Below are 16,576 nucleotides of genomic sequence, written 5' to 3' on the forward strand. Positions count from 1 at the left end.
GAAGTAACAGGAAGGCGGTTTCAGGAGGGATGGAAAACACTGGGATTTTACCGAAGATATTTAGTGTGAAGAGAGAGAGGGACGGCCAGGGACTCAGACCCTAGAACTAGCTCCCCAATACCACAAGGTGGTCTTTTGGAGCATGCCCACCTGAGACCCAAATTTTCTTCCATCACTATCCCCCAAAACCCTAATTATAGAGGTTTACGTACATATATTTAAAGGGACAGGGTCTGCGTTTTTTGGTGCCCCCTAAAATTCCACTGTAGTACGTGAATTTTGCCAGCTCTTCTTTCCAAAATGGAACCCGCTTGTATGGAAACCAGCCTCCTCACCAAGGTAAAGACCAACGAGCAGGACTCATGCCTGCCAGTCTCGGGGAGAGACGGTTGCTGTGGACAGCGGCACACTCAGGAGCCTGGGGCACTGAAAAAGTTCCAGCCTGGGGACTCCCTCATGCACTTAGGCATATCAAGTTCTCTTTCAGGGGCTCAGTTTTCCTCTCCATTAAATGGGAATGATCCTGTGTCCCAGGTAGGAAGTGAGGGAATCCGGCAGATGACCTCCCAGGTTCCCTCAGCTCTAAAAACCGTGTCTCTTGGCAAAATATTATCATGTGCATTAGCTGGGGAAGAGCTGGATGGAAAAGTGTTTCAAATTTACATGTAGGGCCTGCGTTACTACAAACCCATTCCGTTGCTCCATTGTTGCCTGCCCAGACCCTGAGTTTTTATCAAAGCCCCCAAAGACACCCAAAGTCCTGGGAGCACTTGGCAAACAGGCCACTTCTTCCATCCTCATGCCAGATCTGGTCGTTCTGTGTGCCATCTGCCACCAAGATCTCATCTCGGAAATCCAATCAAGCGGGACCCTTGAAGATCCAATCAAGGGTAGGCACGCACAGATGACTAACATGTCACCATGCATCCTGATACTCAGAAATGACTCTGAGCTTGGGCAGAAGGTAGAGTATGGGTGGCCTCCGTGTGCACAACCACCAATAGAATTCATTTCAACCCCTCTTTCTTGTAAAGCCAGGGCTCTTCATTCGGAAATGGTCCTCAGTTCCATTGCCCTCCCACTGTGTCCATGAACCTGTAAACTCAACGCATTGGAGATGTTGGGACCTCTGAAATGCAGAGTTCCTACCAGGTAGCAGGGACCAAACACAGATGCATGACACATAATTGATCGTTGCATCCCCAGCTTTTTCTTTAGGCTGTGCCTCTGCGCTACATTACCAGGACTGTTTGCGCAAACCATCTTCCTTGCATGAGACTCAGCCACCAGTGCTGAGTGCTTTCACTCTAGATTGATGGCTTCCAAACTGGCAGTGAATCAGAATTGCCAGGACTGCTTCTAAAAACACAGATTCCCAGGCTTTATTGTGACACTCTGGTTCAGAACACTGGCTTATGGAGAAATGCCCCTTTCAGGTTTTTAATTAGTTTCCCTGGGGACCTGAGGCACAGGCTGGTCTGGGACCAGGCACTGGATGCTCTCTGAAGTTCCTCTGTGCTCTCAGCTTTTGGTCCCACCTGCCCTGTGTTGAAGTTGCAAGGCAGTCTTTGTAATGACCTGCTTGGTCAATGACCACGTGCTGCTGGTCATTGCCCCTCCTGGATCACCATTGGACTAGCGTTGTGACCTGCTGGGAAGCACTTCACCTCTTTCTTTTAACATCTCTCTCCATTGTCTCTATGACATTGCAACCTCTGAATAAATCTGAGGTGAAGCTGTAAAAGGTGGCCAGGACTTGTAATTCCAGGACAGTCTTCCATCTGACCTTAACGTTACTTGGGAGTCATTTCAGAAGAGCTTCCACTGAAGGAGACCTATTTCTCTCCCAAGCTCATCTATCTCCATCCACCACTGACTTATTGTCTAGACCGCAGTCTCGCTGTCTGGCAGCTAGTGGAGTCCAAGCACGTGGTCATACATGCTTCAGCTAACTGCAAACTAGGAGGAGAGAGAAGGGGAGGGCAGGGCGACCACCTTCCCGGGAATGGAGCGGCCACAGAACTTGGCCAATCCTAAGTTTCGTTTTAGCTTCTCACACTGATTTCCCAAATCCAGACTGAAACCAAAAGCAAAGGAGGGAGATTGTGAAATCAGGGGGATTTACTGACTGCAGTCTTTGATCTCCCTGCAGAACTTGGCCGTGGTGCCTCTTGGTGTCTGTCCTACCTGGGAATCTGTCTCTCATTGCTTCTGCGCCCAGAGCATTCTGTGCCTCTGGTTCATGTGAGGACCTGGGACCCTCATTCTTCTCTGTATCCAGGAGACACACTACTTCCTCATGGACAGCAAAGTTCCCGCTGTGGTCCACCTCTGTCACGTGACCTCATCAGGAACCATGAAAACTGCTAAGGGAATGCTTCTGTCCAGTAGCCCACACCTGGGGCCCCTCCTCTAATCACTGCACCCACTTGTTCTGAATATGCATAACAGGTAACTTACAAAATACCTACCATATGCTAACAACTCCCTTTTCCTGTGTCAACTTGTTTAACTCACACTCATTTCACTGAAAAGGAAACAGATACACAGGTTGAAATATGCATCCAAGACCTGGCAATCTGGCTCCAGAGTGCATTATCGTGACCACCATCCCACTGGTCCTAGAGCAAAGCAGCAAAGAACCCTTTCCAGCCAATTCCTAGATATCCAGTTCTCAGACTGGACTCATTTCAAGAAGATAATCATGGAAGAATAAAATGAAAAAAAAAAAGGAGGGATCACAAGTATCTCCTGGCCTAGAAGTGGGCCACATGTCACAAAACTGGGGTCATCCCTCGACCTGTGCCCGTGGAGGACTTCAGTAAAGAATCGGATCACTATTTCTCATAGCACGAGATAAGGCCTCACTGTCTTTCCAACCACCCTCTTGGGTTGAAACTGGCACTGAGGCCCCCTGCCATCCCTGATCTTGGGCATTCCCACATTCTATATATGAGGCAGGGTGGACCTGATGGAATCTAGTGAGGTCACATAGCTACTTAACAAGCAGGCCAGGATTCTGCCTGTTTGACATTCACCTCTTGCTTTCTACAAACCCACTCGTTGTCCTCATAAGGGACTTTACCTGCTGTTTCTATTTCTTGCTTCCAGATGTGCCCTTATTATCAAGCCACATCACTGGAGAATAAATATAACCGGGACTTTTTCAATGGAACGGTGGCCTTGTGTGGTTTTTGTGTGGATCAGTGCTATGTGACGCAACGGGCAGGGACAGTCCCAAACACTTTAAAAAAGCTGTCATCCTAGAGGCCTTAAGTTCTGTCTTCTTTAAAGAGGAAATCCTGAGTCAGGGATATGTTTCCAGTGCTAGAACTTCTGTATCATTGAGAGGATACTGTGTTTTCAACACAGAGAATAAACAAAAGGTAGAAGTCCTAATGTCTCTTGTAAATAAATAAGAAAAAATAACTGAACTCCCAAACCAGGGAGGCTATCCGATAATTCACAAAATAAAAACGTAATCCATTGAACATGCACGTAAACATATCCACCCGTAATAAAAATTTGAACAAGCAGGTACTGGAATGATTTCTCTTTACTTCTTTCTATAATTTTTTTTTCCACGTTTATTTATTTTTGGGACAGAGAGAGACAGAGCATGAACGGGGGAGGGGCAGAGAGAGAGAGGGAGACACAGAATCGGAAACAGGCTCCAGGCTCCGAGCCATCAGCCCAGAGCCCGACGCGGGGCTCGAACTCACGGACCGCGAGATCGTGACCTGGCTGAAGTCGGACGCTTAACCGACTGCGCCACCCAGGCGCCCCTCTTTACTTCTTTCTTATCGAGGTAATACTTTCCTACCATAAAGTGCAATACAGATAAGTCATTTTTATACTTGTATGCATTCCACACATCCACCACCAAGATCAACATTTGTAGAACTTTTCCAACCCCAGAGCCTCCCTTTTGTCTTCATATGCTCCTGCCAGTTCATATCTATAAAAGGGAGCCTCTAGGCTGAATCCTATCACTATACGTTAGTTTTGCCTATATACATGATAATATTTTATTAACAAAGCATCGTACATTTTTAAGGAATAATGTATTAGTTTTCTACCACTGTCATAATAAATTAGCACAAAATTAGTGGCTTAAACGACATAAAAATTACAGCGCTGGAGGTTGGAGGTAGGCCTTGGGTCTCATCACACTAAAATCAAGACATTGGCAGAGCTGTGTTAATTCCCAGAAGCTTTAGAGGAGGATCAATTTTCCTGATCATTTGGCTTGTTGGCAGAATTCAGTTCCTTTGGGTCATTGGACTGAGACCGTCATTTTCTTGATGGCTGTCAGGTAAGGGCCGTTCCCAGCTTCTAGAAGTTGCTATAATCCTTGGCCCAGAGCCCCCTTCCTCCATCTTCAAATCCAGTAATGTGGACCAAGTCCCTCTCACTTTGAATCTCTTCTTCTTCCATCTCCTATCACTGAAGCATCAGGAAAGAGTCCCACACTTCTAAAGACTCATGTGAGTAGATTGGACCCAGCTGGAGAAGGCAGGAAACTCTCCTCCCAGGTCCATACCCTGACTCACATCTGCAAAGACCGCTTTGCCAGGTAAAGTGACATATTCCCAGGTTCCAGGGACTAGGTGAGGCTAATTAGAGCGGTGGTGGTGTCCGTTATTCTGCTTACTACAAATAGTAAATGTTGTCCAGAGTAAAACTTTCTAGAAAGTGCTATGGTGATATTTAAAGCCTCAGCATTTTATACTTTGTGATATATCAATTCCAAACCTACAGAAATAAATAGAGACATAGGCAGGGTTTTTAAACTGGCTTTTTCATCATAATAATAATTAAAATTATTTTTTAAATGAAAACATAAACAATATATATACCCAACTATAATGAGCTTTATATAGAGGACCAATATGAAGCCTTTAAAATTCAAGCAACTAAGGGATACCAAATGATTTGAAAGAGTATATGACCAATGTTAAGTGAGTTAAGCTGTGAATATCATTATGTGTGCATTATGTCTATATATGTGTATATGGATATATGGGTATATGTATGTGTAGATATACAAAAACACATATATACATATATGTTTACATATGTATATGTACATGCAGTGAAATTAAGAGAGAAAAGAGGAATAAAATAAAAATATCAGCTCAAGTTCAATCTCAGTATTTAAAATTCAAATAGAGTGACCAGCTGTCATGACTGAGACGACACTGAGGGGTTTCCAGGGATAGTGGACTTATAGTGCTAAAAACGAGAAATTCTAGGCCAAACCAGGACAAGATGGTCACCCTAAATGCAGGTACGTTTTGTCCTCATTTTTAGGCACTTCTGTATATTTTTTATGTTTCCTACAAAAAAGAGTGCAATCATTAAAAATCACTAAAAGTCCTTCAGTGTTTTGTTCTGAGGTGGGGAAAATGTCAGCGTCTGGACCTGGGAAACATGCCAGAAGTCGTTCTTAGATGTTACAAGTCCTGGCAATGTTGCAGACGAGTGAAGAAGTGTGCTACCATCCACAAATGAGAGACCTGAATTTCAAGGGCAGCTTCTGGAGGAAGCACGGTATTCCCGTGGGTGGCAGCAGCCCCTGGTTAGCAAACAAGAGTTGCAACAGAACCCTCCGATTCTGTATAACGAGAACCACCTTGGAGATCAGAATAGGGAAAACAATTGAATTAAAAACCATGAAGCCAAACTTGAACACGTGGCAGCTGCAAATTGAAAGAACAATTTCTTATTGGCGATCCGTAGTCTGGAAGGTGGCCAGCATTGCTGCTACAGGTGGGCGTGTGCGGGTGCACTTCCGGGACGGTGCTGACATCACATCCGCCCGCTGCCAAGCACCCGTGTTGGCAGATGCCTTGAGAGGGAGGTTTTACGTTTTCAGTTCATTCATATGGTGCAATACATTAGTGTGTATCATACTGACCTGAAGTTTCTACAATTGACTTAACGTTATTACAATTCTACAATTCTACAATTGACTTAACGTTCCTCTTTTTTTTTTAAGCTAGAATAAAAACTAGTTGTTATTTTTGACATAAAGATCACAAAACACGTTTGGTCCAGAATGTTATGGGGTATAATATAATATTAAATTTGGTAGACTACACGGTCCCACTTAAAAAAAAAAAAAAACTAATAAAACAAAACGGCGACTGTTTTGTATGTGAGGTGGAACATTTAACAGCACAAAGGCTCCTTCACAGTGCTTCATAGTTACTAATGTAGAGGTTCTTAGCCTTCATGAGTTTAATTGTGATCTTCATAAATAATGAAATAAAAATATTGCTCTAAGGGCCAATTAACACCTATATCCGTTAAGGGCTTTATCATAATTTCCCACTTTACTGAGTTGATGTGGATAACCTTGTGTGACAGTCATTGGTACAGTTCCCTGACATTTAGATAAAAGTCACTTACGGAAGGAGAACAAAAATAATACATCATGTTTGATTTAGAATGCCAAGAGGTGCACTGTAGATGATGAAACTATTTACATTCACCAATCTGTTCCAAGTTAAAATTTAAAAAATTAAAAAAAGTGGACTATTTTGAATGTGAAGTAAAAGAAATCGTTTAATCAAAGAATGTCACATAGAACAGTCACTTCTTTACAAAGTTTAACAGTTAATAAACTGAGGTAGATACCACGGAGCAGGTGGTAGTGACTAGAGACATCCCCTGAAATTTTCAGTTCTTATTCTTCTGTCACATGGTAGGATTAGCTTTCCATGCCATCTCGAAGACAGGCAAGCTGTATGACCCACTTTGATCAATAAAATATAAGCAGAAGTGACATGTGTCACTTAAGGCAGAGGCCTTTAGAGCTATTGCAAGAATCCCCATGTCTCTGACCTGCCACAGTGACCAGGGTATTCTTGGTGATAAAGACTCCGACAGCCCGAGTGAGGAAAGACTAGAGCAATACCAAAGCCCTTCACTCACTTATTAGTGAAGGAACCCCCGGAAGCTGGGTAAGAGGCACCCCATGTGATGTTGTGCTGTGCTGTGCTATACCACACTGTTCCAGCAGGGACAGAGTAGGGTGAGGCAGCACCTAGAATCCACACTACCAACCCAGCCAGGAAGCGGGGATCACAGCAAATGCCCCCCACATAACCGGCAGAGCAGGCTCAGAGACTTTAATCCACATCCCAGTGGCTCCCAGCAAAGACCCAGGAACAACTGAACAGCTCACTATTATTAAGACAATGTTCTAGTTGCCATAATAGCACAGTCTTGCCCTCACATTGAGTCCAGTGACCCTGCTTACCTCTCTTTCTCACATCCAGCCCATAGCCCCAAACACCATTCAGGAGTTTATCCTAAAATCCCATCGATTGCATGGAGTTATAAAGGACAGGAATAGACATTACTAGTTAGTTTGTTGAGTCTCAGAGATCCCCTGTGCCAAGAAAATCTTAAGCATTGAGTGGGAATGATGGTTAAGGGCTTGGTGGCATAAGCTACATATCCTCGAGCCCAACTAGAATCTGTTCATGCTGTTCTTATTAAGACCCATCAAGTAATCCTCCTTGAAATCATGTACATTCCAGCTGAGCCCATAATCGTTTCTCCCTGCAAAACAGACTTACAGACACAAAACATTGGAAATCTGGGGACCTCCACTAGACTGAGACCCTACCGGTACCAGGGACCAAAGATGCCCAGTGCATAACTAAGCATGGTGCCTGCATCTCTGAATCCTGGTATCAGTTCTTAACTAAATTTTCCAAGTGACTCTGGGCACATCATTTTCCTACCCTGTGCCTCAGTTTATACACCCATAAATGAAACATTTGAACTAGGTTAATGGATTTGATTAAAAATCACTCAGCGCACTTCAAAAACAGAATCTAAGACATCATCTCCAAAGATTCTCACTCATTATACTGAAGTGGTTAAGGCATATCTTACTAATAATTGCCCAGAGAATCCTGATATTATAGGTGGATCTGGGGACTAGGACATTAGATGGTCCCTGGGGTTTTGGAGCACCTCACTGCAGTCTTCTACCTGGGCTTTGTCTTCTAACTTTGAATTTCAAAATGGTTTTCGTTCAGACATGACCACTGACCAGTCTTGGTTTGTCATGTAGTCGCTGTACAATCCATGACAAATCATTTCACTTCCATAATTCTTTCCCTCATTTGTGAAGTGAAAAGATTAGTGAAATTAAATGCAAATGGCTCTTCCAATGCAATCTATAATTGTGTGACCACTGAGGACACTGGAGACTGAACTGGAAAATGAACACAGCAATTCTGATTCCCGCATGCTCTCCCATTCCCATCGCATCCCTTGAGAACCACCTACAAATTCAGATCTATTTCCATACCAGGATACTCATTTCCTGCCTGCTACTCACAGGTTTCTGACATCAAGCTCCCCTTTGCAGCCACTGACCTGTAGGTGGGTTGTCAAAACTGCTTCAAGAATTTGTTTGCTGGGAAAGCATTGTGGAGAAGGGAAAGGGAAGAGGCAGAATGACCACTTCCTTGAACGACACAGCCAGGCTGCTGGACAGACATGAACTTGCATGGGCTAAAGTTTCGTTTTAACTTTTTTATGTTTGGATTTCTTGATTTCAGTTTAAAAACAAAGCAAGAAAGGGAAATTGCATAATCAGAGTGACTTGCCAGCTAAGAACTCTGAACTCCCTGTAGAATTAGGAGCCTGCTGCTCTTTGGCATATCAACACTGGGATCTGACCCCCATCTCTTCTGAGACCCCACAACATTCCATTCTTCTGTTTCATGGCAGGACGTCACTTCTTTGTTTCCAGGAGACTCTTTTTCTTTCTTCATCTAAAGTGTAGGCATTTCGGGAGGCCTGTCTTTATCCCATATCTTTGTTTGGAAATGGTTTTGGGGGGAACTGGTACAAGAGACCAAGAACTACATTTTGAGTTCCTTTCTAGCTTGTTCTAGACAGAACACTCATTTTATTTGACTATTGCTAATGGCTACCTTATTGCACGTATTATCATACGCCACTCACTCTGCAAAGTAAATTTTCAGTGTTAGGTAGTTTAATATTCTCAATAAACTTCATTTCCATATAAGGAAAACAAAGAATAGGTAAATAATTTGAACTACAAAGAAATTAGATTACTTGTGCCTTCTCTGACATAGATATTAACTAGTAATCCTAGTATCTAAATCCAGACTTTTAACTACCATGCTGTACTGTCTTTCCTAGGGCTGACAGCTGAAAACACTTGTCTGCAAGTTCCTGGCATCCCAGCCTCTCTGGTTTCTGATTGGATCATTTGCAGATAATCATACATAAATTAAGTTACAGAAGAGCTTAAATATGATTTAACCCTAGAAAAGAAACTATGTTACATGGGAAGTACCAATTCCCACTGTTGTACCCATGGCAGACATCAATAATCAATCATGACTTTACATTCAATACTCAAATGAAGGCTTATTGTTTATTTGTTTTCCCAACAAACCTTTCTGGTCACCTACCATAAATCCATCAGGTTAATACATGATTGAAAACTATTTGCCATCCCTGAACTTTTCAAAAATCCATACTTTATAGATGAGGACAATGAACCTCAGAGTCAAGATTAGTTCATGGTCACATTGGGCAAGTCATTAGCTAGTTATTGGCTAAATCAGGATTAGACTCAGGACATGCCATTTATTTCTATTCATTTGATTATTCCTTTTTGATTCCCAAGAACTATGATTTCCACTATTATTTCTGTCATTTGTTTATAGATGCATTTTCCATACGAAGACTGCTCAGAGGAGAAATTAAAAATGAGGTCTTCAGGGTATTTTGTAAGACAATGATTTTATTTCCAAATTAAAAATATAAGCAAATTTGACCTGTTAGCCTACACAGCCCCATAGAGATCAGTGATACATGGTATATCTGGCAGGGGGACTGTCCCCAAAGTGATCAAAATCCTGCCATCCTGGAAGAACCAAAAGAAAACTATAGACCATCTTATGAACATAGATACAAAATACTCCACAAAATATTAACCAATAGAATTCAACAATGTATGAAAAGAATTACACAGCATAATCAAGTGGGGTTTATTCCAAGTACACAAAGATATCAATATGATGATACCAATAGAAAGCATTTGACAAAATCCAACACCCATTCATGAAAAAACTTTCAGCAAACTAGGAATAAAGAGATGTGTCCTCAACTTAATAAAGACCATCTACAACAGGCCTACAGCTAACATCATATTTACTGATGTAGAAACAATGAAATGATATTCTTAATCATGAAAAAATGCTTTTCCCCTAAGACTGGGAATAGGGCAAGGATGTTCCCTCTAACCACTCTTATTCAAAATACTGGAAGTCATAGCTAATGCAATAAGACAAGACAAGAAAATAAACAGGTATACAAATTGAGAAGAAATTGAAAAAAAAAAAAGGTCTTTGTTTGTAAAAGACATAATTGTCCATGTAGGAAAAGAAACACACAAACACACACACACACACACACACACACACACACACACACACACCCCTCCTGCACAAAAAAGCAAATATAGCAAGGTATCAAGCTACCAAGTTAATACATAAAATTCAATTATTTTTCCACATACCAACAACAATTTCAACTTGAAATTAATAGCACAATACTATATATATTAGGACTAAAATATAAAGTACATTGGAATGAATCTAAGAAAATATGTATAATATCAATATGTGGAAAACTACAATAATTTTAATGAAAGATTAAAGAACTAAGTAAATAGAGATCCTATGTTCATGGATAGGAAGAATCAATATTGAAGAAGCAAAGATAATTCAATAGAAAAGGAAATCTTTTCAACAAATGGTTCTTGTCATCCACATGTAAAATAAAATAAAATAAAATAAAATAAGAAGAATATAGATACAGATCTTATACCTTTCACAAAAAGTAACTCAAAATGGATCATAGTCCTCAATGTAAAATTCAAATCTATGAAATTCTAGAAGATAACATAGTAAAAAATTGAGATGACTTTGGGTTTGGTGATGACTCTGTAGACACAACACGAAAAGCCTGATCCATGAAATTAATAAATTAATAAGTTGGACTTCATTACAATGAAAAACTTCTCTTGCATGAAAGACACCATTAGAAGACAAACCATAGACTGTGAGAAAACCTTTGTGAAATACACATCTGTTAAAGGGCTTGTGTCCAAAATATACAAAGAACACTTAAAACTCAATAATGAGAAAACAAACAACCCAATTTAAAAATAGTGACAGGCCTCATCAGAGACACCCACCAAAGAAAATATGCAAATAGAAAATTGGCATATGAAATATATTCAACATCATATGTCATTAGGGAATTGCAGATTAAGACAATAAGAAACAACTACCCACCCAGGAGAGTAGCTAAAATCCAAAATATTGACAATAGCAAATACTGGCGAAGATGCAGAAAACAGGAATTCTCATTCTTTGCTAGTGAGAATGAACAATGCATTGTACAGACACTTTGGAAGACCCTTTGTCAGCTTCTTACAAGGCTAGACATAGTCTTACCATATCATCTAGCAATCACACTCCTAGATATTTACCCAAATGACTTGAAAATTTATGTCCACATAAAGGCCTGCACAAGAATGTTTACAGCAGCTTTATTCATAATTGCCCCAAAATGGAAGCAACCAAGATGTCCCTCAATAGATGAATGGTTAAATAAACTGATACACACATATGATAGAATACTATTCAGCAATAAAAAAGAAATGAGCCATGAAAAGACACAAGGGAAACTTAAATGCCTATTTCTAAGTGAAAGCAGCCAATTTGAAAAGACTACATACTGTATGGTTCCAACTGTATGACATTCTGGGAAAACAAACATATAGAGATATTATAAAGATCAGTGGTAGCCAGAGATTTGAGAGGAGGAGCACAGGGGAGTCTCAGGGCAGTGGGATTTCCACATGATACCGTAATGGCAGATACATGAAGGGAGGCGAGTAGAAGAGGTCAGTGGTTTGCAAACCTAGCTCCTTCCCTTCCCTCTCCACCCCTACCCCCACTGTACGTAAACAAAGGGAACTGAAGGCCTTTCTCAAACAGACCCATTCTACCTGCATGAAATATTGAGTTTCTCCTTATGATTTCACTGGAAAGAAACTTTAGCGTCTAAATAAAATACTTGGAAACACCACCCTACAAGATCAGTATGTGCTGTCCAATTCTCATGCCCCATAACATAAGATTCCATGGCATTAAAACTTGAAGATTTTCCCGGATTCCACCATTCTGCCAGGGTTCTATCAGGCTACCTGTGTGGGGTTTTACAGGAGCTTGACTAGTTTAGGATGCCAGGGACCTGAGTCTGATGGAAAGTATGGCCAAAGACTTAAAGCCCAGTCTCAGGCCTCCTGGGCCCCAGAGAGGGCCAGATCTTTGATTGTCTTCACTTCACTATGACCTCAGCTTCCATTCTTCCTTTCCAACAGAACATTTTCCATTTCAAACATTTCCATTTCCGTTTCCTTAACATTCCATTGAGATCACTTCCTGTATTTCTCTTGGTACAACAATATACCCTTTCACCTCTACTCCACATAGTCTAAGTGAATGATAGAAACTGTTCAGCTTCCTTCTTCCAGCGTTTGGAAATCACCCCCAGGATCTGGTGCCTACTAAGCATATTCAAAGTCTTACTTCATGCCCCCGCCCACACACTCTGCTCTCTATAAAAGACAGGCAGGGTGTCCAGAGGAACAGCGAGGCTGAAACCAACCCAGGAACTTCCATCTCTCACACCACCCAAGCTCCTGTGCTTCCCTCTGCCATGAAGGTCTCCACAGTGCTTCTGTGCCTGCTGCTCACAGTGGCCACCTTCAGCATCCAGGTGCTTGCTCAGCCAGGTAAGGCCCTCTCTTCCTAAGGCTTACCATTTTAACTGTTGTAGGTACTACCATCCCAGCATGCTTGCTGCATAGCCTACATTACAGAGATGGAGAAAGTGAAACCAACAGCAGAGATAAAAAGAGATGTCATGGCACAATTAGCCAGAACCAGAACCAGATGCCCAGGCCACTGAGGCCAGTCCCCATGGTCCTTCCTGACACCAGCTGGAGAAGAGACACTAAATGCAGCCACTACCTCAATGACCCTTACATTGTTTGGGGATGTGACACAGAAGGAAGGACCATTTCTCATTGTGGATGTGAAGAACATTTCAGGCAGTAGTGCAGAGGAAAAAAATTAGTGCTTGGGGTTTCAAATTTTGAATTACAGCCAGCCATGTAAGAATAATAAGGACCCAGGGGCCTCTCAGCATGTGACGGAGGTTGGCTTTAGAGCCCATGGGGACAGAAAGCTGGGAAGCAAGTTCTTAGAACTTATCTTTTTGGTGTCAGTGGTTTTGGATCAGTGGATCCTCCTAATGGCACTACTGGATTAGTCTTGTCACTTGAGATTTCTCCATTCCAAGTCAACAATGAGGGTCCCCAGACTCCCAAAGAGGAAACTGACTCCTGGGCACCATTTCATCTGTGGAATGTGAACTAAGGCACTGGACTTGGGAGTGCCCAGTGTTCATTGGAACTTGTATGTTTGTTTTGTCTTTTCCTAGCTTCTCTACCTGCCCTTGCAAATGCATGCTTATGATGCATTACAACTGTATCATTCTTTGCAAAATGTTTTTCAGGTTCAGTTTCCATCCCAATTACCTGCTGCTTCAGTGTGGTCAAAGGAAAGATCCCTATGCAGAAGCTAGAGAGCTACACAAGGATCACCAACATCCAGTGTCCCCAGGAAGCTGTGATGTGAGTAGATCATGCCCTGGAACCCTCCACCAAAAGTTCTGAGTTACATACAAGGGAAAGATATCGGGATGCATGTCCAAATGAGTCAGATAAATATACCATCTAATCCAAAGGAACTTTTACCCCATGGAGAAACTGAGCTCATGGGAGGGAATCCATACTCTGTCCAGGCTAACCTTCTGGGAGCTTGGCCAGATCATCCAAGTTCTTTCAGCCAGGAACCTGAGGGCTTCCCCTGGGACAAGAGCACAGTTTCCTTTTGAGGACTTTTCCTCCCCCACCTGTCCCCATCCAGCCCCCTCACCCAGAGAGAAAAAGCTGCTCAGGTTTAGGGTCCAACAGGCCACGTTCCTGGACAAAATCCTCAAGGTGCTCCATCTAACTGCCCTCTCTTCCCTCCACAGCTTCAAGACCAAAACATCCAGAGAGATCTGTGCTGACCCCAAGCAGAAGTGGGTCCAGGATTTCATGAAGCGCCTGGACCAAAAGTCCCAAACCCAGAAACCTTGAACCTTTATACCCGGACTGGAGAGACAGAGCCTGAAGAAAATCTTATTTATTTTCCCCCAACCCTCCCCAAGGGCAGAGTGATATTATTTTATTACAATCCCAACAATAGCACTTTGTATAATAATTTAAAGCACATTTCTTAAATATTATTTAATTATATTTAAGTTATTGATGTTTTGACTTTGTCTGATATAAATGTTAGCAAATGTAAAGTATAAAATCTGGTGGCATGTTTTCTTTCCTGTGAACTCAGTCAAGTTCATGGCAGGATGTCATTGTTCTCCCTCCAACCTGCCTACAGTACTGTCAGGTCCTTCCATGGATCATCAGAGTGAAACACTTCCGAATTCTTAGAAAGTCAATGCTCCTGTACTGCTGTGTAGTGTTGTTGAAATTAATGTTATTTAATGACTATATGGCAATTTCAAAGAAAAAATATATGACTTTAAACTTGTTCTTTTTTTAATGTTTATTTATTTAGTTTTTAAAAAAAAATTTTTTTTCAACGTTTATTTATTTTTGGGACAGAGAGAGACAGAGCATGAATGGGGGAGGGGCAGAGAGAGAGGGAGACACAGAATCAGAAGCAGGCTCCAGGCTCTGAGCTATCATCCCAGAGCCCGACACGGGGCTCGAAACCACGGACTGCGAGATCGTGACCTGAGCTGAAGTCGGATGCTTAACCGACTGAGCCACCCAGGCGCCCCTATTTATTTAGTTTTGAGAAGGAGAGAGCACAAGCAGGGGAGGGACGGAGAGAGGGGGACACACAGAATCTGAAGTAGGCTCCAGGCTCTGAGCTGTCAGCACAGAACCTGACGCGGGGCTCGATCTCATGATCTGTGAGATCATGACCTGAGCCGAAGTCGGACGCTCAACTGACTGAGCCACCCAGGTGACCCGAAACAACTTGGTCTTATTTTTCATGGGCTAACATTTAGCTAGGAGGAAGAAAACGGCAGCAATGGCTGGCAATTTAGGGTTTGGGGGCCATCCTCTAAGAAGTATTTTAGATTCAACTGAGGTTCAGGGTGTTCCAGCCTTTGGCTCCAGTCTCTAACATCACCTGCACATTTCTTTTCTCATCACACCTCCTTTTGTCCGGTCTCTCTCTTGCTTCAAACTTTTCTCCATAACCCCAACTTTTATCTAACTAATTAATCCTCAAACCCAGACTATTGTCCTAGTAGTGAAACTAGAGGAAACTAGATGTCTATAACCTAGAAGCTCTTTCAAGGCTTTTCGTTAAAAAATCTTCAACAGGACTGGTCTTGAATGGGAATGGCATGCAATAGGAAATGAAAAGATTCTTCAGAGCTGGTACAAGAGGGGGAGGAAGAGAGTGGATGGAGGGGGAAATCCCATCTGGCTGGACTCTGGAAAAACAAGACGCACTAAAAGTTTTGGAAATAGGAGTGAAGGACAGTGTCACATTCCAAGATGCACATGAGGAAGAATGACCTGGTATTTGAGTATGGGGTCGGAGTAAGTGAGGGAGAGCCTGAGGGCAGGCAGGCCACTGTAATGGTACAGGGGAGGCGAAGCAGGCTGGGAGTGGGGGTGAGGTTAGGTAGAATGGGCAAGATGGAGTGGTATGTTAAATGTTGGAGAGGGAAAGCATTCAACCTGGAACATAGACCTTCTCTTACAATCTCATAAGGCAACTATTTAGAGACAGCTGGTGCCCTTGAGACACAGAATTAAGCTATCTCCAGCCCCAATCTCCCAAAATTGCAAGCATCTGTTTGAAGGCATGGGACTTCCTTTCCTTAATAGTCTCTTAGTGTCAAGATTGTCTTGTACTTCGTGAGCATGGCTGGCTCCATTTTCAGACATGAGGCCCACCATAGTAAGGCACAAAGACCAGACCGCTCCCTGAGGGAAAAAGGACTATTGTTCCACTGACCCAGCTCTGCAGGGCCTGTAATCTGTGATCATGTGGAGGGATACGACAATCTGAGTACACTTGGAAGCATGGCACTTGGGATCTGGTCCCAGAACTGACCCTGACTGTATGTCACTTAGGACAATTGGATCTCTCTCTCCGGCATTAAGATGCCCCATACAAAATGGGAGGTTGTGCTGTTTCACAGGCAGAAAGTGAGGGGACCTGGCAGATGACCTCACAAGCCCCCTCCATGTCTCTTGGAATCTTGGCCATGCCTGTTAGCTAGGGTAGATTGGGGAAGTAAAGCACCCAGGATTAAAACCATTGAGCCATCGGGGCGCCTGGGTGGCTCAGTCGGTTGGGCGTCTGACTTCGGCTCAGGTCATGATCTCTCAGTCTGTGAG

General features: G+C 42.6%; 1 protein-coding gene across 1 annotated transcript; it reads left to right on the forward strand.

Moving 5' to 3' along the window:
* The first annotated feature begins 12,732 nt into the window (after window positions 1-12,732).
* LOC123603334 (C-C motif chemokine 8-like) lies at window positions 12,733-14,738 on the forward strand. The gene is made up of 3 exons (XM_045488097.1): window positions 12,733-12,871; window positions 13,657-13,774; window positions 14,179-14,738. The coding sequence occupies exons 1-3, from the start codon at window positions 12,796-12,798 to the stop codon at window positions 14,282-14,284; spliced, it is 300 nt and encodes a 99-aa protein (XP_045344053.1). The 5' UTR covers window positions 12,733-12,795; the 3' UTR covers window positions 14,285-14,738.
* The last annotated feature ends 1,838 nt before the right edge of the window (window positions 14,739-16,576 follow it).

Source organism: Leopardus geoffroyi, chromosome E1 (assembly GCF_018350155.1).
Source record: "Leopardus geoffroyi isolate Oge1 chromosome E1, O.geoffroyi_Oge1_pat1.0, whole genome shotgun sequence".
Taxonomy (NCBI): domain Eukaryota; kingdom Metazoa; phylum Chordata; class Mammalia; order Carnivora; family Felidae; genus Leopardus; species Leopardus geoffroyi.

Excerpts from the sequence above, each read along its gene's own strand:
- LOC123603334 (XM_045488097.1), top strand. The coding sequence starts at position 12,796 with ATGAAGGTCTCCACAGTGCTTCTGTGCCTGCTGCTCACAGTGGCCACC. Across the intron at positions 12,872-13,656 it reads CCAGGTGCTTGCTCAGCCAG|GTTCAGTTTCCATCCCAATT; the intron begins GTAAGGCCCTCT and ends AATGTTTTTCAG. Across the intron at positions 13,775-14,178 it reads TGTCCCCAGGAAGCTGTGAT|CTTCAAGACCAAAACATCCA; the intron begins GTGAGTAGATCA and ends TTCCCTCCACAG.